The 26359-nt window shown below is 63.7% G+C and overlaps 1 protein-coding gene across 2 annotated transcripts in view; it reads left to right on the top strand.

Moving 5' to 3' along the window:
* Nucleotides 1-22730: 22730 nt before the first annotated feature.
* The window catches only part of SKI (SKI proto-oncogene), a gene marked incomplete at both ends in the record, with an annotated part of 57661 nt that continues 54032 nt past the window's right edge, over nucleotides 22731-26359 (top strand). For both annotated transcript variants that reach the window (XM_079728593.1, XM_079728594.1), the window contains one exon: nucleotides 22731-23699. In XM_079728593.1, the coding sequence (XP_079584719.1) occupies nucleotides 22731-23699 (969 nt within the window). The remainder of the gene's footprint in view (nucleotides 23700-26359) is intronic.

The following is a 26359-nucleotide window of genomic DNA, read 5'->3' on the forward strand; positions in this document are numbered from 1 at the left end:
TCATTTACCCTGGGCTGCTGGGGGGTGCATGGGATCTAGACCCCAGGCCAGGCAGCACAGAGGCCCTCGGGGTCCGTGCTCCGGGGACGGCAGAGCCAGAGCGACGTGTCAAAGCTGTCTCCTGGGGCTTCTCCTCTCTGGTTTCATCCGGCTGCTGGGGATTAACTCCCCCATCGCCACTGAGACCTACAGCGGGGGACACTTCCACCGAGAACAGAGCCGGGGTGACCCGTCTGCCTGCTCACGGCAGGTGCCGGCACCCGGCAGGAGCCCCATCCCCTTGGCTGCTGCTTTCCCGACAGCTGCCCGCCGCCTGCCCAGCCTGCACGAGGACCTTCTGGAGGTGGAAGGGGACCCACCTTGTCCCAGCTGTCCTGGCGTTATCAGCAAGACGCGGTGGCGGTGAGGGGGAGGGGGGGCTGGAGGAAGTTTAAAAGTTGAACTTGATTAAAAGGCTCCCGTTTTCTGAGCCACCTGCTGCAGTGACAGGCCGCGGGCTTGACTGGAGAATAATTTCTGATCAGGACTGAGGCTGGCACTGCAGGACGAGATTTTTACAAGCCAAGTTTATGTTTACAGAGAATATTTCACGTTCTGGAGGAGGCAGCCCTCCAGCGAAGCAGAAAGGGCACCAGTGGGCAGGGGTGGCGGCCCCACCAGCTGTGAGGCCACCTCCCTCCGCGCTCTCTGGCTTTGTCCACGATGGCGAGCCAGGTACGCCCTCCCCTCCCAGAATCAGGGTAACGTCTGTGGCCACCTGGTCGGGGGCCCAGCCCTCCCCAGCACCTTCCGATACCTCTGGGCTCCTGGTGTCCTTAGAGCCACAGGGTGACTGTGCTCTGTCCTCCCCTCCGACGGAGCGGAGTTGGCCGCTGACCGACTGGTGCCGATGCCTCTGCTCCACGGTGGGCCGGCCGGGCAAGACCTGTCAGCTGGACCCCGGCCCAGGGCCGGCTGGCGAGGTCCGAGCCCCACTTGGCTTCCCCACGCCCTCCTTTGGGGCCAGCTCTGCCATCGGGGCAGCCAAGACGGCACAGGCGGGCAGAGCAGGGCCTGAGGCCGGCGGGCACGACCAGCCCCAGAGAGCACCACAGCCTCCAATTTCCAAGTGGAACAGGGCACCGGGGGCACGTGCTCCGTGTGGGTGCCCTGTCGGTGCCCATGCCGGCCAGGATGGCCTCAAGGGCTGGGCTGCCCCCTCCCTGGAGACCGGCCTTCTGACGCGGCCACACCTGCTGGCCTGTGGGTGCCAAGCGGGCAAGCCTGCCTGGAACCGGGCAGTGCATTCGTGGGCACGCAGAGCGCCAGGCAGACAGGCTGGATTGAAACAGCTGCCTGGGAAACATCGCAGGATCCGTCGGGCAGCAGAGCGTGTGCAGGGCCCACTCACTGGTGTGGGAGTTAGGGCACCCTCGGCCTCCTCAGGGACCCTCGTCACGGCTGCAGAGGGGTGGGCGTCCATGGCCGGGACCTGCCATGGTCAGCGGGCTAAAGCCAAGGGCCGGCTCGGCCTCCAGCCTCCACTTCAAGAGCCTGAAAGCCACGGGGCAGCCGGGGACCCTTCCACCGAGAACAGAGGCGGGGTGACCTGGCGTGGCAGAGACAGCAGCCTGTGGCCAAGCACCCATCCTGGCCACCACCCCTCCCCTGGACAGCCACCCTCTCCCAGCATGCATAGCGAACCTTGTCACTCCCTTGAGGTCCCCACTCTTCCCGCCCCCAACCCCCTCCTCTGCTGCTGCCCTGCGTGCAGCCACACCGGCTCTGCCTCTGTCCCCATGTCTCCACTCCTGCCGACCCTTGGGCTCTCCTCTGGGGTCCCCTCCGCAGAGAAGCCCTCTGGACTCTCCCTGCCCCTGTCGCCTGCCTGGGTTTTCCTGCCATCCCCGCCTCGCCAGTGGGACTTGTAGGGCTAGGGTACTATGTGCCTTCCCGGGTAGGCAAGCCTGCACTCTGCCCCCACGGTGTCCCCGGGGCCTCGGGGGTGCCGGAATCCGAGGATGAGTGGGGCCGACGAGCGGGTGCCATCTCAGCTCTCCTGTGGGGAACGGAAGTCCAGCAGAGACCAAGCTTTGAGGATATTGGGTGGCTGACCAGTGTCCCCTGGGAACCTGTGAGTGTGACCTTGTTTGGGAAGTAGGGTCTTTGCAGCTTTAGAACCAAGTTCACATGCAGCCGTACTTGGTGGGGGGCGTGGCTGGGACCCAGCATGACCCGCGTCCTCACAAGAAGAGGGCTGTTTGGACACAGCCACACAGGGACAAGCCACGTGACGGCAGAGGCAGCGACTGGAGGGATGTGGCCACGAGCCCCGGAGCACCTGGAACCCCAGGAGGCCAGAAGAGGCGGGAAGGAGTCTCCCCTGGCACCTCCAGAGGGCGCGGGGCCCTACGACACCTTGAGTGTGGACTCCTGGCCTCCAGGCTGTGAGAGTGGATCCCGTTGTTTGAAGCCCCCAGGTGGGTCATTTGTGCAGTAGCCACAGGACACTGACACAGAGACTCCGGCCTCTCCAAGCTGTCGGCACCATGTGCAGCTGGAAGACTGCCCCTCCCCTCCCCCCTCCCCTCCCCCTCCCTCCCCCTCCCCTCCCCCTCCCTCCCCTCCCCTCCCCTCCCTCCCCTCCCCTCCCCCTCCCTCCCCTCCCCTCCCCCTCCCTCCCCTCCTCCTCCCCTCCCCCTCCCTCCCCTCTCCTCCCCCTCCCCTCCCCTCCCCTCCCCTCCTCCCCTCCCCTCCCCTCCCCTCCTCCCCTCCCCTCCCCTCCCCTCCTCTCCTCCCCTCCCCTCCCCCTCCCTCCCCTCCCCCTCCCCTCCCCCTCCCTCCCCTCTCCTCCCCCTCCCCTCCCCTCCCCTCCCCTCCTCTCCTCCCCTCCCCTCCCTCTCTCCTTCCCCTCCCCTCCCTCCCCTCCCCTCCCCTCCCCTCTCCTTCCCCTCCCCCTCCCCTCCTCCCTCTCTCTTCCCACCCTGGGTGGAGAGGGTGGGCCAGCTCCTCGTTCCAGTGGCCTCTTGCCTGCTTACAGCAGATCTGCTGGCCGGAGCCTGGCCTTCTAGGCCCCCACCGTGTCACCCCCATTTCTGTGTGAGCCATTTCCGACCACCTGCTGTGAAGGAGACCTGACGCAGAAAGCTCTGACCCCCTCCCTGGGGACCTCCTCAGGCAGGGGCTGCCCTCAGGCTGGCCTGGGTGTCCCGGTGTGGCTCACGGGGCGGGCATCCCCATCAGAGGTGCTGCTGGGCCTCAGCTGGGTCCTCCCCCTGCGCCCCCTCCCCCTCCGCCTCATTGTCCTCCTCCTCCCTTTGCCGCCCCCTTCAGCCCCCTCCTCTCTTCACAAGGGCACAAAGGCTTTAGCCCCTCCCCGTATGGACACAGGCTCGGTCAGGGCTCAGCAGACGGTTGTCTGACCTCCCTGCAAGAACGGGTAGGGGTCTGTTGGGGCAGGGGTGGTGGACACAGACAGGAAGCTGCTTCCTCCCTCCCACCCCCGCCCCCAGGGGCCATGCCCCTGGAGTTATTTTACCTGAGTCTTACTGGGACCCAGGACTTTGGCCACCAGAGGTCCCAGCGGCAACCACAGGTCACGGGGCGTCAGCCTGAGACCGCTCAAGGGACGCCAGCCCCTGGCAGAGGGCCTGTGTCTCCTTTCCACTGCCACGTTTAGGGCAGCAGCTGGTCAGGGCACAGCTGTCTGTTGTCTGGCCCAGGGCGGCAGGAGGGGGCCGGGCCACCTCTGTGACGTGAGACCCCCTGGCTTCACCATCCAAGAGGCAGGAGCAGCAGGGACCACCCCCCAGGCCCCACCCACTCCCCTTGCCCTGGGTGCTGAGCCGCTTCTGCCTTGGCTGTCGCAGGGCCCTCAGGGGCCTGGCAACCTCCCAGGCCAGAGGGCAGCCCCGGGTCCTGAGTGTCCCCTTTGAGGCCTGCAGGGGACTGTCCGGCCACTGGGGCCTGGGGCCCCGTGGAATCACTTCTGTGAACTGGCCTTACTCTCGTCTGTAGCCCAGCTTCCTGTCTGTGTCCACCACCCCTGCCCCCACAGAACCCTACCCGTTCTTGCAGGGAGGTCAGACAACCGTCTGCTGAGCCCTGACCGAGCCTCTGTGTCCACACGGGGCGGGCTAAAGCCAAGCTGGGGCCAAGCAGGACATGGCTGGAAGCCGGCCAGGTGGCCGGTAGGTATCCACCCAGGCTGCTGTCTCAGCCCCCTGGGGCCACTAAGGCCAGCCTGCCCTCCACTCCTGCCGCCTCTGTGTCCCCTCCTCCTCCTCGGGCCTCACCCCCTGGGCCACTCTGCAGGCCCCGGGCTGGGATGCTGGCAGGAGGGCGGGAGGGCCCTGGCTGGGGCAACAGCCCAGGGAGAGAGCTGGCCTCTCACTGTTCCGGAGGCGCCTTCTGGCCCAGCTGGCCGCTCAGAAGAAGGGTGGGGGAGGGGTGGGGGAGGGGGAGAGTGCAGGAATTTAGGGACCCCCCCCAGGTGAGGGAGGGGCGGGACGGGGACCGGGAGTCAGGGACATGGGACCCGTTTGGGGTCATTCTCAGGCAGTGGGCACCTCCCAGAGCTGCTGCTGCCCACCAGCCAAGACAGCGGCACCCGGGCCCTGACACGACTGAGGCCCAGTCGGGCCATCCAGGGCCTATGAGCGGCTCAGCAGGCCCTGGAGAAGGGGCGCAGCCCGGCTCCTCCCCCGCTGCTTCCTCCCTCTCCCTCGGGCGTGCCTGGGGCCCCTCCGTGGCCCAGCCCCCCCACCACATTGCCGGTCACCCCACCCAGGCCAGGCACAGCTGAGCTGGCCTTCCTGGCCACCCCTGCACACAGGGGTCTCCCTCGCTGGGGCCAGCTGAGCCCACACGATCCTCCTCCCAGCTCAGCCCCACGTTGACCGTCACCCGTCCAGGAGGGGTGGGTGGGCGGCTCTGAGGCCGAGGTGGGGCAAGTCCCTGACAATCAGAACCATGCTGAGGCTGTGTCAGCGCCTGGGCGGTGGAGCTGCCAGAATGGGCTCCCTGAGCCGCTTCCCCCATGTCTGGCCCACGCGGGGCTCACTTCCGGGCGCCAGCCCCGCATCGGAGATCAGACGGGCCGTCCAGCCCCTGTCATCGGCTGCGTGACAGCTCCGAGCAGGGACCTGAACCCAGGTCTCCTGTGCTGCTGCCTGGCTGGTGGACTTCCCGACTTAGTGGCACTGAGTGGCCTTGAGGGGGGAGTTGGGGTCAGCGGGTGAAGGTGGTGCTGGAGCTCAAAGCCCTGGGGCAGGGACGAGCGGCAGCTTCTCTGGCCTGGGCGACCCAGGCCCGGCCTAGGCAGACGGTGGAGCCAGCTCCCCTTCTGGGTGCCCACGTGCCTCACGGGCTGCTCCTGGGCTGGGGAGGGGCCCCCGAGACCCTCAGGGAGAGGACTATCCCCCTGACTGTGCACCCATGCCCAGCGACCCCAGCTGCCCAGGGTCTGCTGTCCTGCGGCTGGTGAGTGTGGCCGGTGTCCCTCTGGCGTCCCCAGGCCTGGGCGCCTGGCCAGCCCCTCGATTGGTAAAGACTGCCCCACATCTCCTGTACCACAGCATCCTTTGAGGGAGCCGTCCGCTGCTGGGTGCCCCGGGGTGGCCGGTCCCCCCGAATAGCAGCCTCTCTTCCCCACGTGATGAGAGCGGCTGGCCAGCTGGGCAGGGAGGATGCTGCCGAGACCCGGGGCCGCGCAGGGCTTTGAGCAACTGTGGGCGATGGGCCTTCACAAAGCTGCCCGAGGACGCCCAGCAGCACGGGGTCCTGGGAACCGACCCGAGCCACATGGCCCTCGCCAGCCTCCAGGGAGAGAACCTTCCAGCGCTGCCCCGGGTCTGCGGTCGGTTGTCCCCACCACACCCTCCTCCGGCCTGCGCTCACCCTCCCAGCCTTTGTCTGTCTGCCTGTCCCTCTGCTCGGCTCATTCAGAATGTACAGTAGCCACTTCTGAAAAGGTGAAAGAGGCAGGTGCAGTTACTCATAAAAACATATTTCATTTCAACCCAACATATCTAAAATATTACGTTTCACCGCGGAATCGTATGTAAATTATTAGCACGTTTCTGCACATTCTTCTCTTGGGGCTGGGCCTTTGCACACAGAGTACGGCTCCTGTTGGCCACGTTCCAGGAGCTCAGGGTGGGGCCACGTGTGGCCATGTGACCCTGTCAGGGGGGAGGGGCCTGGGAGCACAGGAAGCTCCTGCCACGTGCCCACTGGAGCCCGGGGTCATACTCTGGGCTCTATCTGCTACGTCGAGGCTGCGGGCTCCAAGGAAGCGCTCCTGACCGCCCCTCACATACCACATCAGGGTGCTGGGGGATGCTGAGAAGCAGGACCCCCCTGGAGGTCTGCTGCCCTCCCACCCTGGGTCCAGCCTTCTGCACCTCACCTGTGGGCCGACCTGGGCCCTGAGCCCTGGAAACACCCTCCACGGGCCTCAGTTACCCTGTTTCTTTTCAGCCTGGCCTGAGAGCTGATGTCTGCTGGCAGGGAAGAGACCCCGGTGTCTTAGTCCGTTTGGGCTGCTGTGACAAAATATCAATACCACAGATGGTGGCTATAAACAGCAGAAATTTCTCTCTCACAGTTCTGGAGGCTGGAAGTCTGAAATCAGGGTGGCAGCATGGCTGGGTTCTAGTGAGGGCCCACATCCAGGTTCTGTGTCCTCACGCAGTGGGACACAGACCTGTGCCATCCCTTTCATGAGGGCACTAATCCCATTCACCAGGGCTCCACCCTGGTGACCCAGTCACCTCCCAAAGGCCCCACCTCCCTAATTGGGGTTAGGTCTCAACATACGAATTTGGGGGCCACAAGTGTTCAGGCCACAGCATCTGCATGGCTCCCAGGTGGGGGTAGGGCACCCCCAAGTCCAGATGCTTTCTTCACAGGCACCGTCTGGCGTGGGCAAGGAGCAGGGGCCCCTATGGATTCACTCACTGGCCTGTCTGCGGAAGGTGGGTGATCGTTGATTTTCCTCCAGAGAAGCAAAGTAGGGAGAAAGAATTGGCGTGGGAGATCTCCTGCCGCAGAGACCCGGGTCCCCCTGCAGCCCTGCACGTCACAATCAAACACATGCACTGGAGGTAAGCTCCTTACTCTGCCCAGGCTCCTTGCCAAGCCTGCAAGACGGGCCCTGAATCCAAAAACTCCGACAGGGACGCTGCTGTCCCGGCTGCTGTCAGGGCTGGGACTCTGATTCCCAAGAGGAAGTCCAAAATGAAACAGTTTCACTAGTGAAAGGAGAGCCACGGAGCGGAGGGCAGATACCAGAAGTGGGAAAGCTTCGCTCTGAGCTCTTCCTCCAGATGGTGTGACTCGGTGAGGGTCCCCTCCCCTGGGCAAGGCGCCCCACTCCACCTGGTGCCAGGGTGCCCACCCAGCCAGCTTTGGTGGCCCGTCCTCTAGGGTGGGTGATACAGGGCCCCACCCCCCACGGGTAGACGTTTTTGCCTGAGAGCAAATCAGGACAAACTACAAGGTCGGAGAGGGGTGCATTTTTCCCTGGGAAAATGCATGCTTGCGGAAAATAAATCATTTAACAACTTAGATTTGCTACATTCCAGAACAGAGGCGAGTCGGTGAAGGGTGGGTGCAGCTTTTTACCTGGCACCATGGAGCCAGGCCCCAGGCTCGGGGGCTGCTGGCAGGGCCGGGTCCCGGTAGAGGAGGGTGGGCCCCACGTGGCATGGCGACCCGGGGTGACCTGTCCCCAAGGCAGGGGGAGCTGGGGCCTCTCCCCTTGGGCCTCTGGAGCGGGGCCCTCCCAGGGTCCCCTCAGCCTTCTTAGGTGTGGGCTGGGGACACCTGGAGCTGGGAGAGGCTCCATGTTCCTGAGCGCCCTGGGGCAGCCGCTGCCCGGAAGTGGCCGCGCTTCCCATGGAGGAGGGTGCACTGGCCAGGGCCCTTCCCAGCTAGGCGCTGGGTGGGCAACTCTGCAGGCACAGACCTCTGGGAGGGCCCTGGCCTGCCTGCTCTCTGCCCCGACTGGACCTCAGCCGTGCTCCTGCCCGGAGGGTTTTTCCATCCTTGTGCTGAAGCCTCAGAGATGCAGGCAGTCCTTTCTGGTCACAACCACGAGTTCTGTGTCTGTGTGTATGGGTCTCTGTGTGTGTGTGTGTGTGTCTGTGTGTGTATGGGTCTCTGTTTCTGTGTCTGTGTCTGTGAGTCTGTGTCTGTGTGTGTCTGTGTGTATGGGTCTCTCTGTGTCTGTGTCTGTTTGTGTCTGTGTCTGTGTGTGTGTGCCTGTGTGTATGTGTCTGTGTGTCTGTCTTTGTGTGTGTCTGTGTGTGTATGGGTCTCTGTGTCTGTATGTGTCTGTGTGTTTGTGCGTGTCTGTGTGTGTCTGTGTGTATGGGTCTCTGTGTGTGTGTGTGTCTCTGTGTGTGTGTGTGTATGGGTCTCTGTGTCTGTATGTGTCTGTGTGTTTGTGTGTGTCTGTGTCTGTGTGTGTCTGTGTGTATGGGTCTCTGTGTGTGTATGTCTGTGTGTGTCTGTGTCTCTCTGTGTCTGTGTCTGTGTCTGTGTGTATGGGTCTGTGTGTGTGTGTATGGGTCTGTGTGTGTCTGTGTGTGTATGGGTCTCTGTGTCCGTGTGTGTCTCTGTGTGTGTGTCTGTGTGTGTATGGGTCTCCATGTCTGTGTGTCTGTCTCTGTGTGTGTCTGTGTGTATGGGTCTGTGTGTCTGTCTCTGTGTGTGTCTGTGTGTGTCTGTCTCCATGTGTGTGTGCACACACGTCTTGTGTTCTCTGCCCCAGAGCTGAATCCTGAGGCTCCTCCTGACCGGGGTGTTTCCTGCCAGGAGGCCGAGGCTGGAGGGGCTGCCGGGTGTGCTGGGCGGTGCTGGGCCCTGTCCTTCCAGCTTCCCTGGGGTGCTGGTCTCTCAGGCCCGCCTCCTGCCCTCCTTTCTTCCTCTCAACTTTGCCCTCCCACTCTCCCCCTCCCCCTCCCCCTCTCCTTCCTGGCAAGCAGATCGAAATCCAAACTTGTTGTGAACTTCTCCCCTGCAGTTGTCCGCTGGCCCTTCCAAGTTAAATATTACTCACGGAGATGAGAGCCCGCTAGGCAGCGCTGGCCTGGAGGTGGACCGGTCTGGAGAAGGTGCTGGGCAGAGGCCAATGCCAGGCCTGCGGCGGCTGTGGGACTGGGGGTGGGGCTGGGGTGGCAGCCGGGAACCCCACCCTTTGAAGTGGGCTGTTCCTTAACCCCTGCACTGTGCCCAGAATGGGCAGGACAGCGGGCAGTGGGGCCCTGGGCGGGGTGGGGAGGGGCCGCTGTTCCTTAACCCCTGCACTGTGCCCAGAATGGGCAGGACAGCGGGCAGTGGGGCCCTGGGCGGGGTGGGGAGGGGCCGCCCAGGGGCTGAGAGGGGCTTGGCCTGGGCCTGGCAAGGGCCCTCCCATTGGCCGGTGGCTCCTGCCCTGTGCCAGGCTGGGGGCGGGACTGGGAACAAATGTTTGGAGAAGTAGCCTGTGTCTTTCGAATCGATTCCCCTTATCTCACTCTCAGTTTTCCCAGCAGCGAAGTGGAGGCACAGGGGTGCTGGGTACTGGACGTCCCTTCCTCCTCTGGGGAAGCACCCACCTGCTCACCCGGCAGCTGCTCCACCCCACCTGCCAGTGATGGGCTGTGGCTCTGGGGGCCTCCTGGGCCGGCTGAGAGCAGGGTTCCCCAAACCCCCACCCCCGGGGGCAGCAAAGCTGGGTTTGCCCACCCTCCTCTCACTACCTGCTCCACCCCTCTGCGTGGACCCCAATGGGACCCAAGCATGCCCTCGCCTTAGGGCCTTTGCACCTACGGCACCCTGCCCACAGCGCTCACCTCTTACCCATCTCAGGGCTCTGCTGATGGCCCTCAGGAGGAGCACGCCCCTCTGCTTGGTACCCCACCCCCCTCACCCTAGTCTCTTTGTTTTGGCTGCGCCGGGTCTTAGTTGCGGCACACGTGATCTCTTTAGTTGTGGCATGCGGACTCTTAGTTGCAGCACATGGACTGTTAGTTGCGGCATGCACGCGGGATCTTGTTCCCTGACTGGGAATCGAACCTGGCCCCCCTGCATTGGGAGAGCAGAGCCTTACCCACTGGACCACACCCTGGTCTGTTCCTAAGAGCATACACTCCCGACTAATATAGAACATATGGAAATTTAATTTTACATTGTCTCCCATGAAACTGTAAGCACTTGAGAACAGGAATTCTTTTCTGCTTGTCACAGTTTGGCCCTTGATAAACCTGGTGGAAGAAATCAATTTCACAGTCACGCCTGGCATGGGGTCTCACCCATAGGCACTCACTGTCCCTCAAGGCCTGAGCCCCCCGCCTACACTTGGGTCCTAGCCTGGGCAGGATGCGTCTGGCTGACCAGAGCTCCGACCAGGGCCCCCTGTGTGGGGGGGTCCAAAGGGTGTAAAGGAAAGGGCGGGGCAGTGGCTGTCCCAGGAGTCTCAGCCTTACATAAAAGCCCCAAGGGAGGGAGTTCCCTGGTGGCCTCGTGGTTAGGATTGTTGTGCTTTCATCGCTGTGGCCTGGGTTCAATCCCCGATCTGAGATCCCAGAAACCATGCAGCGCGGCCAAAAAAAATTAAAATAAAATAAAATATTTTTTAAAAAAGGGAGAAGGGTGGAAGGACAGAGGCACACAGAGTCCCGCGCGGGTACCTGCGGTAACGGTGGGGCGGCCACCTGACCTGTTCTGGGGCCACAGGCCTTCCGTCCTTGACCCTCACACCCCGCAGTGTGAAGCCTGCCCCCTGCCCCTCACTGTCCCACAGCTCCCAGACCCTGTATCTCCGGTCCAGACGGAGCTTGTTGGGGTAGGTGCTTAACTGGACAGGCCACGTGTGCATCCCTGCTGGAGCCACCTCCACTCAGGGCCCGGGTCTGCTCCGGCCTGGGCCCTCTCTCTCGGGGCCTCCTCCAAGCCTGAGGACACAGCCTCAGGGTGCGGAGGCTCCTGGGGGAGCCGTGGAAAGGCCCACCTGTGGCCCCCGGCAAAGTGCCCTGCACAGCTTTTCGTGAACATGTCTGTGTGGGGCTCTGGAGACGGGGCCGCCCACCGGCCTGCCTCCTGTCCAGACCTGCGAGTGTGCCTGCCTGTGTCAGACGGAGGCGAGTTGGGACTTCGCACCTGAACTGCAGCGGGAGGGCAGGAATGTGAGCCTTGAAACCACCTTCCTGCGATGTTGTTTCTGGGAGCGGGACGGCAGCTAATGAGCTAGCGAAGTGTCTTCTTTGCCTTTCTGGGCGCTGGCGGCGCAGAGCGTGGCCCCAACCCTCGGCCTGGCCCGTGCCAGCGGCTCCGACCCCCCATGACGCCCCCGCAGCCCTGCCTGCTCTCCTCCTCCTCGGCCCCGACCCAGTGTCTGCGTTCTGGTGGGGCTGGGGTTCATACCGTCCGTCCCAGGCCCTGCGGGGCGATGGGGAGGCGCAGGCCCTGCTTAGGGGAGGGGACCCCGGCATCCCACCAGGCAAGGTAGCCCCTGCAGGCCCAGGGGCGGCGGGGAGGCCTTGCTCTTTGGGACTCCTCCGCCGGAGGAAGAGCTCCTTCTTCTGACCGTGGCGGGGACGCGGGGCTCTCCACGCCGAACTCGGCCGTCCTGCGAGGCCCTGCCGAGACTTCTCAGCCGTTTCGGCAAGCGTCTGAGTCCACGACAAAGCAAGTGCCCAGGAGTGGGGCGGACCTCCAGTCCTGAGTGTCCCCACCCTCGGTCTGGGCTGAGGGCAGCCCTCAGGCTGGGCACTGAAGGGACAGCTGGGTAAAGTGTAGCCCAGATGGAGACACAGCCTGGTGACACCTCAGCCCAGGAGGAGGGACCAAGGCCCCCCAGTCCTGCAGCCGGACCAGGACCAAGGTGTGGAGCCTGAGGCCCGTGGACCACACAGCTGGGAGGGCAGTAGCCCCGGGGCCGGGCAGTGTGACAGCCTCACCCAGGGGACCGACACCCACGGGCAGTTGGCACTTAAGAGACCAGGCCACAGGGCCTCCGGTGCTCCTGCTGCCTGCACGGCCCCAGCACGGTCACCACAGGGGCCACACAGGGGCCACCGGGGCCGAGGCAGCTCCCACAGGGCAGCGGCGTGGCAGGGAGCCCGGGGCGGAGGGGCCCGGGGAAGGGCCTGGCCAGCGGGCAGCGGGCACGGGGAGGCGGCGGGGCCCACGGGGGCTCAGCCGGGCGGCCCCGCGTGGCGGCAGCGGCGGGAGGCCTGGGCGGCAGGAAAGGGAAAGGTGACGTCATTGCCGCCTGGAATCTGCTGTTTGGAGGCGTCGCCATGGAGACCGGAAGGCTCAGGGTGGGTAAAAATAGCAAACCCAAGAGGGTGTAAGTTCCAAGAACGCGAGTCTCTGAAAAGAAAGGAAAACACGGTCTCGTTCGTTCTCCGTTTCTCGAGGAGGACAGAGGCCGGGGGCTGGGAGCCGGGGGAGGGGCCGCGGGGCTTCCGGCTGGGCCGCCACCCGCCGGCCCGCGGTCCCCAGGGTCCCTGCCGCCCGCCCGCCGGGAGCTTTGTCCCCAAGCAGGGCGTGGTGCACGCCAGGCTCCCGGCGGGGGTGTCTGGAGTCCGCTTCCTCCGGGCGGGGCTGGCGGGAGGCGGCGCTGGGGCCACTTTCCCCCGAGGCGGGGCCCGAGCGCGGGCCACCGAGCGGCCTCGAGGGGCGGACAGCTCGGGGCCCCAAGCCTGGCCGCCGGGCCCAGAGGAGCGGGGAAGGGGCATCCCGTGGGAGAAGCTCGCGGTGGGCCTGGCCCCACCGGCCCCATGGCCGCCGGAGCTTCCTTCCAGGCAACGAGGGGACCTGTCCTGCCCCTCTCCAGGCCAGGAGCCGGCTTGGCCCTCTGAAACGCCCAGCACACGCTGTCTGGACACCCCTTCAGCTGTGTCCTCTGGGGGCCCACTGCGTCCACGTGGTACCCGGCCACAGAAATGAGGCAAGAGGTCTGAGGTCCCCGGGCCCTTCTCCCCCTGGGAGGACCCCTGCAGCCTCGAGGGGCTCCTGGGCTGGTGCCCCCCTCTGGAAAACAGTGCTGTCCTGCTGGGGCCTCCAGCGGCACTTCGCCAGGCATCCTCTGTCCTGACCAAAGGGAAGTGCTGCTGCTCCTCCGGAGAGCACAAGTTCTGGCTGACATGTGGCTGGGATCGGGGCCCACGGATGACCCAGGTGCCCTCAGAGGAGCCCATAGCACCAGGTGCGGGTGCCGATGGGGGCGACTCCCAGACCCAGAGGGAGGCAAGCCCATCCCCATCCCTGGGACAGTGACCGGTAATGGCAGAGCCCTCGTGCCCTGGGGAAATCCCTTCCTTCCTCCCCGTCCCGCCTGAGGCTGGGGGTGGGGCTGCGTCTCTGTCCACAGCCCTCCCAGGGAAACTGGAAGGAGCTGCCCTCTCTTCTCTCCCACCCTTGTTCTGCGGGGTCGGGGGAGCCCCCTCCTCACGTAGGGTGGGGGGGTGCCCTGGGAGCCTGGGGGTTTTGCCTCTCATGCCCAGATGCCCTTGGCTGGTGATGGCTGATGGTTGGAGAGGGAAGGGGGGAATGGAGCCCCGTGTAGGGGGAGCTCAGTCCCCCAAGAAATAGCTCGGATGCCTTATGTAATGAGTGAGCTCACTGCAGCGCCTGCCAGGAGTGACGCCAGGAGGGCGGGCGGGGCCTGCCCTGGAACGGAGTGCGGCTCCGTGTTCTACGATTTACGAGGAGAGAGGGGCCCAGGGCCTGTGCAGCAGGAGGGGACTGCAGAGGCTGGGCCTGGGCTCTCCCGGGGCGCGAGGGGCGGGGAGCGAGCAGGGCCTGGGGTCCGTAGGCCGGGACCCACCCTACCCCTCCTGAGCCCCAGAGTCTCTCTGGGAAGCCGCGGGGGGGCCGTGGAGGGTGGGCGCCAGCCGCCCCCTGTCCTCCTTCCCGGGACTTCCCGTGACGTTCCCCCAGGGTGGACACTGCTCTGAGGACGGCCTCTCCACCCTCTCTTCCCTGCCGGAGGCCTGGGCCGCCGCCCCTTCGTGCCCCCTCCCCTCTGGGGTGTGCAGCGACCCCCGACCTCCGACCTCCCGTTCGACAGGCCGAAAGCCCAGAGCCAGCCCAGCTATCCTCTGTCTCCTGGAGATGCAGCCTCAGGCCCAGAGAGGGGAAGGGGCTCAGGGCGGCTGCAGCGGCTGTGTGTGGTGCCCCTCGGCCTGTAGGAGCGGCTCCCACGGCACCCGGCCCGGGGATACCTGCCCCTGCGCCGGTGGCTGGGCCCGGCATGAGGTGCCCCATGTCGAGAGACCTCCCTCAGACCGTCCACCAAGATTTACTGAGTGTCTGCCCACCACTCACTGCCTCGGGTCCCCCCTGATGGGGAAGCGACAGGTCCCAGGCAAAAGGAGGCGGACCCCAGGGCCTTGGGTAGGGGCTCAGGGCAGGGCAGACCCTCCTCCTAGGGAGTGTGTTTGGGGAGGAAGGGGAGAACCAGGCAGCTGGAGAGGCTGTGGGCCCAGGAGAGGGGGATGGGGCCTGTCCTGGTGCTGTAGGGGCGAACATCCCCGGTGGGGCGGAGCAGGACGTGGGGGTCCCTCTGGATCTCGGGCGTCACCGGGCTGCTGGGAGGTCGAGTGGGCGTGTTCCCAAGGCAGCCTCCCTTGTTGCTCCACCCCTCCACTGAGGTCTCTGGGGTCTGGCCCTCAGAGCCCTCACCTGTACCCGGCCCCCCACCCCGACGGCTCATCACAGCCACCTGCCCACACCCTGCTGCGGGCGGCTGGGTCTCACCCGGGCTCCCACATCCTTACCGCACGGCGTGCTGGGCAGGTCCCAGGCCACCCCGGCCTTGGTGTGGCCTGCCATGACACGGGATGGTGACCCCACGGTGGGCATCTGGGTGGCTCTGGTTGGCACAGGTAAGAGGCCCACTCTTCCCTTCCCTCCAGGAAGACAAGGGCAGCTCCTGGACGGGGGCAGGGCTTTGGGGCTGCTGCCCGCAGTGGGAGATGGACAGGACTTGGGGGCCCTGGGTGAGGCAGCCAGCCCACCCTCACGGCCAGTGGCGGCTCCCACGCACCATGGCCAGGTCCTCTGCTCAGATCCCCGAGCACCAGCTCAGCTGACCCCCACGAGGCAGGTCTGGGCTGAGTGCTGAGTGCAGGAGCCACGTGTGACCTGGCCCAGGCCTTGGTCCCCAACCACCTCAGGGGAGGCACACACACACCCTTGGCCTTGGATGAGTAGTCCTTATATGGGCCACGAGGCTGACCCCACAGAAGGTTCCATGAGGGAAGGGGGTTCCTCCCAGACAGAATGGTCCAGGGGAAACAACAGGGAAGGTCAACAAGACTGAAGCAGAGTCTTTGGAAAACTAGAAAATGCAGGTCAGCACGAGGAAGAAATTAAAAATATTTGTAGTTCCCTCACTTGGCAAAAACCACTTTCTTGTCTCTGATGTAGAAACTGAAGACCATAAATGTCTGAGCACCACATTGGCTGTGCCGATGTTTGACGGCGCTCCGTCATCATTCAATTTAAAACTTTTTGGGGGCTTCCCCGGTGGCGCAGTGGTTGAGAGTCCGCCTGCCGATGCAGGGGACACGGGTTCGTGCCCCGGTCTGGGAAGATCCCACATGCCGCGGAGCGGCTGGGCCCGTGAGCCACGGCCGCTGAGCCTGCGCATCCGGAGCCTGTGCTCCACAACGGGAGAGGCCGCAACAGTGAGAGGCCTGCGTACCGCAAAAAAAAAAAAAAACAAAAAACCCAAAAAACTTTTTGGGACTTCCCTGGCAGTCCAGCCATTAAGACTCTGCGCTTCCACTGCAGGGCACACGGGTTCAATTCCTGGTCCGGGAACTAAGATCCCACATGCCGTGCGGTGCGGCAAAATAAACTTTTTGTGATTCCCATTTTATTCCTTCTTTAACTGATGACTTATTCTAAGTGTGTTCTTTAATGTCCCAAACTGTGGCATTTTGTGGGGGGCGGAATGTGAGTTCGTCTTTTTGTTGTTACTTATTTTTAGTTTAGAGTTATGATTCGTTCGTTTTAATTCTTACCAAAGAAAGATAGATACATAGGTGAAAGGAACAAAAAGAACCCAAAGGGTTAAAACTCTTTGGACAAGTCTGTGGTGGTCACTAAGCCATCTCCATCTGACCCTGGGTCCAGTGGCCTGGCTTCAGCCTCTCTCAATTCTTTCAGCCGTTTCTTGTCTGATTTTTCTCCATTTTTCTAAATTGTGTTGTCTTGCTGCTTCTTTCTTCGTTTACAAGTTTTGGACATTGTGAGATGGAGTAGCTATGACCCAGCACCCTCTGCCCTCACCTGACTTTCTCTTTTCTCTTCCTAAATGACCTAAGTTGCTGTTTACACTATTATAACTATGTCAACACTGTTCGCTGCTAAGCCAAGTGGTGAACTCTGCTTAGGTTTTCTCTTTGTCTTTCCTGGAGTTAATATTTGCTTTGCTTTCTTTTTTATCTGCTGACTTTGTTCCTATAGCAAATATCTCCTACCTCATCCAGGAGGCTCTCCATACAGTTTTGAATCTAGTCAAATACATCCTATATTCCATGAGATCCTCGTTTCCCTGTACCCTCTGCCCTCTTGTCCTGTTCTGGGCTGGTTGCTTTCTGGGCTCCTCCTCCAGGCTGCTGGGCAGAATCTCTACGTCCCCTTCATGGACCAGACAGCCCCTTCTCAGCCTGTATGGTCATGGTAGAAGCCTGGTTCCAGCTCCCATTTGAGAAATGGCCTGTGGCCTCAACTCCTTCCCACCGTGGCCTTAACTCCCTGACCTTAGTGATGCAAGGCCAACTCCAAGCCCCGTGTAGACTGCTTGGTCTCCACCCTGCTCACCCCTGGGCCTTGCCTTCCGCCTTGTCTCCACCTCTGCAGAGCTCCCTTCCTTCTGAATTTTCACTTTTATACATTTAAAGAGTGACCTATATTCCCTGGCTTGTGCCCGTGTTGGACCAGGAAGGGGGTCCAGCTCCTCCGCCATCTTGGCTGGAGTTGCAGCAGACACTCATGGGGTTCTGCTTGTGCTCCCCAGGCCTGACCTGCCTTGCCCAGCAGTAGGGCTTCCAGTGGCCCCAGGCTGGAGCCCGCTCTGCTAGGCAGCTCAGGCTCACAAGGCTGAACGGAGAATCCATGCCTCCTCCCCATGGCATTCTTAAAAATAAACTTTGTGTTTCTAACAATCTCAAGCTTACAGAGAAGTTAGAAGTTGCAAGAGTGGTACAGGAACACCACCGCTCACGCCCCACAAACCATTTGAGAGTGAATTGCTGACATGGGGCTCTGTCCATCACACCCCACAGCACCAAGTCCCAGGTAGGGCTGCTGCCCTCTGAGCCTCAGGCCACATCCGAGGCTTTCTGGTCCCTCCAATAACTCGTTTCTAGTAACGAGATCCAGCCAGGGACCACACGTTGCCCTGAGCCGTCGTATCTTTCGTCTCCATCGGTCCGGAATATTCCTCAGCCTTTCCCTGACTGTCATGAGCCTGACACCTTTGAAGGTTCCAGGCCCGTCTTTCTGTACAAAGTCCCTCTGTGTGGGTGTCAGAGGTTTCGTCACGGTCAGGTGCAGGTTATGCCTCTTTGGCAGGAGAGTCACAGAAGTGACCGTCCCACCCTGGCAGGTGGCGCAGGGTTACGATTGATCTGATGACCGCTGGTGTCCACGGATGGCTCCGTTTGGGTGGTACTTGACAGGGCCCCCGGGAACTCACTCTTCTTCCTTTTGCAGTTGACGGGAGCCTTGTGGGGAAGAACTGTAAAACGATGCAAATAGCCCATTTCTCATCAAACTTTCAAGTTACAAATACATTTTAGTTTAATAAATATTTACATACGCATGGCCCTGCGGTCTTCTACTTGACTTCATGGTTATAACCCACGGCCGTTAGGACGATCTCCCACTTGCCATGGGGGGCCCTTCCCCTTCGAGCCAGCTGCACGGCCTCTCAGTGCGTCCCTGTCATGCTCTGGGCTCTCCTTCCCCGCACAGCAAGATGTTCCAGACTCGTCCTGTACTCTCCCTGCCCAAGCCCTACGACTAGCCATTTCTCCAAAGGACCCTGCCTCCTTTTAGTGGAGGATGGCATTTAGAAGCCAAGACACAGGTTCTTGGGGTGCTTACTGCTGTTGGGGTGTCCTTTCTCTAAGCGCCTCTCACTGCATTTGTTTATCCCTTTCCATTTTTTGTTTCTTTTTTTTTTAAACATCTTTATTGGAGTATAATTGCTTCACAATGGTGTGTTAGTTTCTGCTTTATAACAAAGTGAATCAGCTATACATATACAGATATCCTCATACCTTTCCTTTTTTTTTTTTTTTTTTTTTGCGGTACGTAGGCCTCTCACTGCTGTGGCCTCTCCCGCCGCGGAGCACAGGCCCTGGACGCGCAGGCTCAGTGGCCATGGCTCACGGGCCCAGCCACTCCACGGCACGCGGGATCCTCCCGGACCGGGGCACGAACCCGCGTCCCCTGCATTGGTAGGCGGACTCTCAACCACTACGCCACCAGGGAAGCCCCCTTTCCATTTTTTTAATTCCGATCTCTAACAGCGAGAGACCTGATGTGTCACCAGTAATTTGTTTCCTTATTTGCTCAATCCCATATGTAATCAATCTCCCTGCTCCACTGGATGTCCCCTCCCCTCCTTGGGCTCTGACCTCAATCAGGACGGCCCCCGGGGATGGCTCTGCACCCCAGGATCCAGTTCCAGGAGCCTGGGGTGACAGGCTGGTAACACACTCGGGTGTCCTGCCTTCCCTCCCTCCCTCCCTTCCTCCCACCCTGATTTGTGTGTCCTGGAAACACCTCCCAAACACATATTTTCACTCAAATCTTTGTCTCAGGGTCTGCTTTTGGTGGAACTCAAAATAACATAAAAGTCTTTTCTAAATTTTTATCAAGCTCATGTTACTTGAGTAATTTGTTTTTTCAAACTTAAAGTTTTAAAACAGTATCTCAGCACTTTCCTGACAATGGCAGTTTGTGCTTGTCTGAGACCAGGTGTTTTCTTCCCATGGAGTAGGGATTAGGGAACAGGTGGGACCAAGGAGGGCAGAGCTGTCTGTCGGGGTCTCTGTCAGGACCTGCTGATCTGAGCCTCCCAGTCCACTTCCCCAGCTGGGCCTCTGAGCTGCCCCTGAGGCCAGGGGCACCTCATCACTGCCAGCACCCTCTTCTCTCAGGTCTCGGGGTGCTGCTGGCTCCAAAGCCCGCCCCCAGGTCCTGAATGATCTTGGTCCCTTTCAAGCAGTTTGCCGATCCTTGGCCTCCTTGGCCCCAGGACACGGAAGCACACGGGGCAGAACTTAGTCTCCTTCCCCACTGGTCCCAGAGCCTGGCTTGTGCCCACAGGGGTACGAGCTCCACAGTGTGTATTTATCTCACAAGTGAACACGCACATGACCAGCTGCCCATACCCATCAGTGCAGCAAGGGCTGGAGAGTGAGCTGGGTGGGCCTGGTGCAGCAGGTTCCTGCCCCTGCCCCCCAACATGGCTGTGCCTGTGGCCTAGACCCTCCACCTCACAGTGTGGTGCGTGGCCTGTGGCAGGGGTCAGTGGGGGGAGCAGGCCACTGGCCAGGGCAGCTGCTGCAATGAGTGGAAAGGAGGAAGGCCAGAAACTGGGGGCCCCCAACTGGGCTCATGGAGAAGACAGGGCCTGGCTGACTCTCTTCAGGTACAGCTGTCCTGGCCCTCAGTGGGTAGGACGGCCTCGGCTGCTGCAGAAACTCCGACATCTTTCGGGGAAGGAGACCTCAAAGTCCACTGAGGCAGAGAAGTTTTAGCGACCAGTCCAGGCCCTCCCTGAATCTCAGGGCCCTTCACCCCTCACCTGTCCCCCACCCTACACCCACCCACTTTAGCTTCAATCTGGGTTCTGAATCTCTGGGAGTGTTGGTCCTTCCACCTGGCCCCTTCCCAAGACCCCTTCCTGGAGCCCTGCAAAGCCAGAGGACAGGGGGTGGGCGGGGGGTGGGGAGACACTGGGAGCCAGGCGCTACCTGTCCCGGGGCCCTCAGGCTCGGGGCTCTCCTGGGAGTGCTCACTTGGCCGAACGAGAAGGAGGAATTGTGCGTTTGGCTGGAAACACTCCCTGGCCAGCCCTCTGGTGCTCCAACCATCTCCTTTCAATTACAGGTTGCCTGACTGTATGGGAGTTAAAGCCACGTGGAAGGAACGGACTCAGGTACAACAGAAATTTTTTTTGGTCCAAATGGGACCAAGAAAACAGCCTCCGAAAGCAAAGAAGTCCTTTTTTTTTTGTTTTGTAAGGACCCCTTTCCTAGTTTTCCTGTGCCAGCACCCGTAGAAAAACCTCGCGTTGGGGGCACTGGAGTGAAGAGTGGAAGAGACAGTCCCCAGGGCACAGGCGAGGGTGGGAGAGGGTTCACGTCCATGGCGGGGAGTGGTCAGGTCTTCAGACGTGGAGCACTGAACCCTGAATCTCAAGGCCTCCCTTGAGATTCTGCAGTCATGCAGGTGTGGGGTCACCTGCCCATCCTAGCTGCATCTCCAGACACCTGCCCGTGCCTGAGGGGCGACAGAGGCCTGCAGAGACACCGGGTCGGCTCCCCGGGGGCAGACACGACCCGGGGGAGTGCTGGTTTGGGGCCAGTTCCAGCTTCCACTGGGGAGGCAGGAGCAGTAGGTAACAAGCTGAAGGTCACACAGGCTGAAGTGGGCATGGCCCTCTCGCCTCTGTCCAGCACTGTGCCCCCCCCCCATGTGTCCCCCAGTGCCCAGGACAGCTTGGGTGCCCTTGTCCTGTGGAGGGAAAGATGCCACTGCCCAGCTTGGCTGGATGTCCTTCTGCCCTTGGCTTGAGCACCACCAGAATCGTCCTCCTGATCTCAAGTCCCCACCCCCCAGGCCTCTGCTGGATGCTGATTCCTCTGGGGGACCCCGGCCAGCCTGTCCAACTTCAGGCCCCGTTCTTGTCCCACCCAGCACTTTCTGGTTTGTCTCTCCCTCGTGATAGAGCCACGACAGACAGTGGAGTCTCCCACTGGCCATGCCCTGGTGCCCTGCAGATGTATAAATGGCTCCCTGGGCCTGGGGGCTATAGGGTAAGGGTCGCAGGAAGGAGCCAGGTTCCTGAAGACCCCCCCTGGGCCTGGGCCTGGCGGTGACCTGGATGCAAGCCCTGCCCTGGAACTGGTGGGAGGCGCAGCCGCTGGCTGTGTGTGTGGACCACCGTGCAGGGTCATGGGGTGGTCGGCCCTGCGGCCAGTCATCCCTTGGGGGTGTTGTGTCGCGCCTGCATCGCTTGGGGGTCCCCAGAACAGCCTGCGTGATGTCTGTGTCCCGTGTGGGGTCTCCGGGGTGTTGCAATCCCAACGTGTGTAGTAACCCACATCGTGCTGCGCGGTGTCCCTGTCCTATGTGGGACGTGGATCATCTGGCCTGGCGTCCCCACAGCTGCGTGGGGACCCCGGGGGCTGGGAGGTGGGCGGTGGAGGGTGTGCCGCCCCGTCCCGTCCGCCCGTCAGCTGGTTTGCGGTTGTAGTGGGGACCTTGTGTGGGTTTCTGGGCTCTGGCGGCGATGCGGCGGCGGGACGGGAGCCTTCGCAGCCTCGCAGGAAGCTGCCGCCACCGGATGGGGGACCCGGGGCGCAGCCGCCGCCCCCGCCCCCGCCCCCGCCGAGTGGCCTTCCGGCGGGCGGGCCCGAACGGAGCCGAACGGGGCTGAGTCCCGGACGGGCGGGGCCGAGCGGAGCCGAGAGGAGCCGAGCGGAGCCGAGTCTCGGCCGGGCGTGCCCGAGCGCAGCCGAGCGGGCCCGAGTCCCGGGCCGGCGGGCGGGCCCAAGCACGGCCGAGTGCGGCGGAGCGCCGAGCGCGGGCCGGGGGGAGCGCGCGTTCCTGGAAGAGCCGGACCGAGGGGCGGGCGCATTCCTGGCCGGCGCTCGGCTGAGGCGGGCGCGCGGCCCCAGACGACGCGCGGGGCGGGGCGGCGGCGCGCGGCGTGAGCTCAGCGCCGGGCGCTCAGTCCGAGCTGGAGCGAGCCGCCGGGAGGATGTGCGCCGAGCCCCGCGCCGCCGCCGCCGCCGCGGTCTGAGGCCGCCCCACAGGCGCTCCGCTGTCCCGGAAGCCGCGCGCGCGCGCGGGCGGGCGGGCAGGCCGCGGAGCCGGGCGCGGGCGGCGGGGTGGGCGCGGGCCGGGCCGGGAGGCCGGCGGCGGGCGCGACGCGGCCGGCCAGCGCCGCCGGGACGAGCCGGGCGGGCGCCGCGCGGTGGGAGGAGCGGGGCGGCGGCGGCGGCGCGCCGCGCGAGGACGGCCCGGCGGGCCCCGCGCCCGCGCCCCCGCTCCTCCCGGGCCCCTCGGCCTCGGTCGCCGCGGCGATTCGCGCCTCGCGGCGCCGGCACCTGCCCGCGCGCCCCCCGCGAGCCCCGGGCCCGCGAGCGTTGGCGTTGGCGTTGGCGGCGCGCGCTGGGGCATGCCCCGCGCCTAGGGCCCGGGGGGCGCGCGGGGGGCGCGCGGGGGGCCCGGGCGGCGGCGGCGGCGGGCGCGGCGCGGGGCGCGTGGATGTGGCGCCGGGCCCGGGCGGCGGCGGGCTCCAGCGGCGGGACCCCTTCGCCCCGCCCGCCTTCCCCTTCGCTCCGCCGGGCGAGGCCGAGGCCGCGGCCGTGATCGGCCGGGAGCCGGCGGCGGGGGGAGGCCGGGGCCGGGGCCGGGGGCGCCGCCGGGGCGCGCGGGGCAGCGGCGGGGGCCGCGGGGGCCCGGGCGCGCGGGAGCGGGAGCGGCCTGGGGAGCCGGAGCGCACCATGGAGGCGGCGGCGGGCGGCCGCGGCGGCTTCCAGCCGCACCCGGGGCTGCAGAAGACGCTGGAGCAGTTCCACCTGAGCTCCATGAGCTCGCTGGGCGGCCCGGCCGCCTTCTCTGCGCGCTGGGCGCAGGAGGCCTACAAGAAGGAGAGCTCCAAGGAGGCGGGCGCGGCTGCGGTGCCGGCGCCGGTACCCGCGGCTGCCGAGCCGCCGCCGGTGCTGCACCTGCCCGCCATCCAGCCGCCGCCGCCCGTGCTGCCCGGGCCCTTCTTCATGCCGTCCGACCGCTCCACCGAGCGCTGCGAGACCGTGCTGGAGGGCGAGACCATCTCGTGCTTCGTGGTGGGCGGCGAGAAGCGCCTGTGTCTGCCGCAGATCCTCAACTCGGTGCTGCGCGACTTCTCGCTGCAGCAGATCAACTCGGTGTGCGACGAGCTGCACATCTACTGCTCGCGCTGCACGGCCGACCAGCTGGAGATACTCAAAGTCATGGGCATCCTGCCCTTCTCGGCGCCCTCGTGCGGGCTCATCACCAAGACGGACGCTGAGCGCCTGTGCAACGCGCTGCTGTACGGCGGCGCCTACCCGCCGCCCTGCAAGAAGGAGCTGGCGGCCAGCCTGGCGCTGGGCCTGGAGCTCAGCGAGCGCAGCGTGCGCGTGTACCACGAGTGCTTCGGCAAGTGCAAGGGGCTGCTGGTGCCCGAGCTCTACAACAGCCCGAGCGCCGCCTGCATCCAGTGCCTCGACTGCCGCCTCATGTACCCACCGCACAAGTTCGTGGTGCACTCGCACAAGGCCCTGGAGAACCGGACCTGCCACTGGGGCTTCGACTCGGCCAACTGGCGGGCCTACATCCTGCTCAGCCAGGACTACACGGGCAAGGAGGAGCAGGCGCGCCTCGGCCGCTGTCTGGACGACGTCAAGGAGAAGTTCGACTACGGCAACAAGTACAAGCGGCGGGTGCCCCGGGTGAGTGTCCCGCGCCACGGCCGGGCCCGGGGAGTGAGTAGGAGGGCGGGCTGCGGAGAGGGTGGGGCTTCCTCCTGGGTCAGGGGCTCTGCCTCCGCTAGACGTCTCAGGGTTTGGTTTGGTTTTAAGGATATTCGGGGTGGCGTTGGCGTCCCCGTAGATGGCCATGTATCTGGGAGGAAGGTCCTGCCGTCCGACTCCTAGGACAAGCCGCTTGCCAGGTTGGGGGCCTCGAGGGCAGGCCAGGGTGGGTGAAGCCTTCCTGAGGCCCAAAGCCGGTGCCCAGCTGGGCCGCGAGGGGCAGGCTTCAGACCTCGGACTCTTCTGCCCTGAGTCCCGGGAAGTTTGATCCCGGCCGCGCCCAGGCTGGAGCCGGCAGCCCAGGCCTTCCTGGGGCCCAAGGAGGTGTCCAGGCCGAGTTGGCGGAAGGGACCGGCCCTGGCCCTAACGCTCCCGGGCTGGCACACAGAGGGGCGCCTGCCCCTGTGTCCTAGCAGGCAGAACTTGGCCGGGCAGGGCCTGTTTGTGCCTTGAAGGTTTGGGAAGACAGACAGTAAACCGAAGCCAGGTGTTCGGGCCGTGGTGGCAGGGGGCCGAGACTCGGCGACTCCAGCTCTGTGTGTCGGCCCTGGCCTGCCAGGGAGTGAATCCCAGAGTGCCCCGTGCGGGGGCGAGGGCCACTTGGCACTGGGCTCGGGGACTGGTCAGCGGGCACCCGGGGCCCCGAGTGTCAGGGTAGCCGCCGGCCTGCGATTTGTTTTGGATGCGCACGTTTCCTTCTCTCCTTCCCTCTGAAACGCTGAAGGGCGCCGCGGGGAGGGCCGCTGGCCTAGGCCCCGTTGTTTGCCAGACGGAGGATCTGTGTGATCCAGCCTGGCAGCTCCCGGGCCACTCGACGCCGAAACCATTCAGTGGGGTCCACGCTAACTTTCTGTGACATCTCTCCCTCTCCCCGAGTATTTGTAACTTTTCTTTTAAATATCCAGGCTTATTAAATTGCACACACAGAATGCTGCATTGGCTCAGCTATTCTTGGGAGGCCTAATTAATTCAGCTATTGCATCAAACTTTTTTTTTTTTCCAAATCTGTGAATAGATGCTCCCGCCCGGTTTTCTCTGGGCGCCCCTCCAGCGGAGTGTCAGAGTCTCGGGGAGCGCAGGAGGGGAGGGGAAGTGAGGGCCTGTCGCCTGCGCTCAGAGGGGGCCACCGTGTGCGTTTGTGGATTTGTGGTGTTTCTGCCCTTGGCTAGGCTGGCGCCCAGGTGGCAGCTGTCTGCAGACTGTGGGGCTGGGATTGGGCGGGAGGGACCGTCTGAGTGGGCAGCGCTGGTGGGGGAGTGTGCTGACGGGAACGGCCGGCGGCAGATCCCAGCAGGCTGGCCGGGCCCTTCGTTTTAGTCTGGGAGCTGGCTCTGGGTGGCGTGGTGGGTGCTCCCTGCACACTGGGGGCCTTTCTGTTTGGGGTGCCCGCCCCCTCGACAGCCATCGTGGCCCGAGGGAGCCCCGTGTGCAAGATGGTGGTGGGTCCTGGCCGGCTGGGTAAGCCCGTGGTGGGTCACTTACCCCAGGGTGGAACGCAGAGGGGCTTGTCTGACTGGGTGTGTGTCTGTGTCTGTGTCCGAATCTGGGTCGTGTACGTGTGTGGTTGTCTTCCTGGGGTGGGCTCTTTGTTGCAGCTGCAGGCCCGGGCCTCAGCCCTCTTGCAGCAGGCTCTGATCTTCTGGACACGGGTGTCCGTAGGCTCAGCTTGTGGGCCCAGGGACTGCCAGGTGAGAAGGCAGCACCGTCCCCTGAGCCACAGTCCTAGAGAAGAGGTCAGAGGGGGCTTTCATGCCCGGTGATTTCAACAGATGGTCAGCGCCACCCTTTCTCTGTCTGTGCTCCCCCCAGCGCCGCTCAGAAAGCTCATTCACCGGTTAAAAAAAAGTCTCCCCAGTGATGACCAAGATGTGATGGCTGTAAGTGGTTGGGGTCCCCGGGCCGAAGTGTCAGCACGACCTGTCCTCGCAGTGGTGGCACGGGCCGGCGGTCCGCTGTCCCTCCTTCCGGGCCTCGGCCGTGTGGCTGTTGGGCCGCTCGCGCGCCTGTGCCTTCCTGCCCCTCCTGGACCTCGGGGGGCGCTCCTCCCGCCGGCCTCACCTCCTGTCCTGTGCCCGGGACTCTGCCCACTGCCTTCTCTCTGTGACTGTGCGGTTGGGAATTCTGGGGTGCGTGGTCCTTTTCAGAAGTCGCCAGCACAGCCTGTCTACATGCCAGGGACACCCCACCCGTGAGGAGTGGGGGTCTGAGCCTCAGGATCAGGGGGACCCATGGCTGCCCAGACCCTGCTTGTTCTGGAAGAAGCTGCCTGGGAAGACCCCCTCCTGGCGCCCTGCCCGCCTCTGTTCACCCCTCCCACTCCCTGCTCGACAAATTATTCACGGGTTGTGTTTTGATTTCTTCACTTTTCTCGTAGTTTATTTTAATGTTTTTGATCTCCTGAGGCCGAGGGCAGAAAGGAACAAAGAGTGTGCTGGCACCACTCTTTGCGGGGGCCTTGGGTGCCGGGGCCATGAAGTGAGCCGAAGTGCGTTCCAGGTGCTGGGGGCCTAGGGGTCGCCCGGGTCTCCTGCCAAACGGAGGCCCGCGTCCTCTGCCGTCAGCAGTGGGCGGGGGCCAGG

This window comes from Hyperoodon ampullatus, assembly GCF_949752795.1.
Source record: "Hyperoodon ampullatus genome assembly, chromosome: 2".
NCBI lineage: Eukaryota > Metazoa > Chordata > Mammalia > Artiodactyla > Ziphiidae > Hyperoodon > Hyperoodon ampullatus.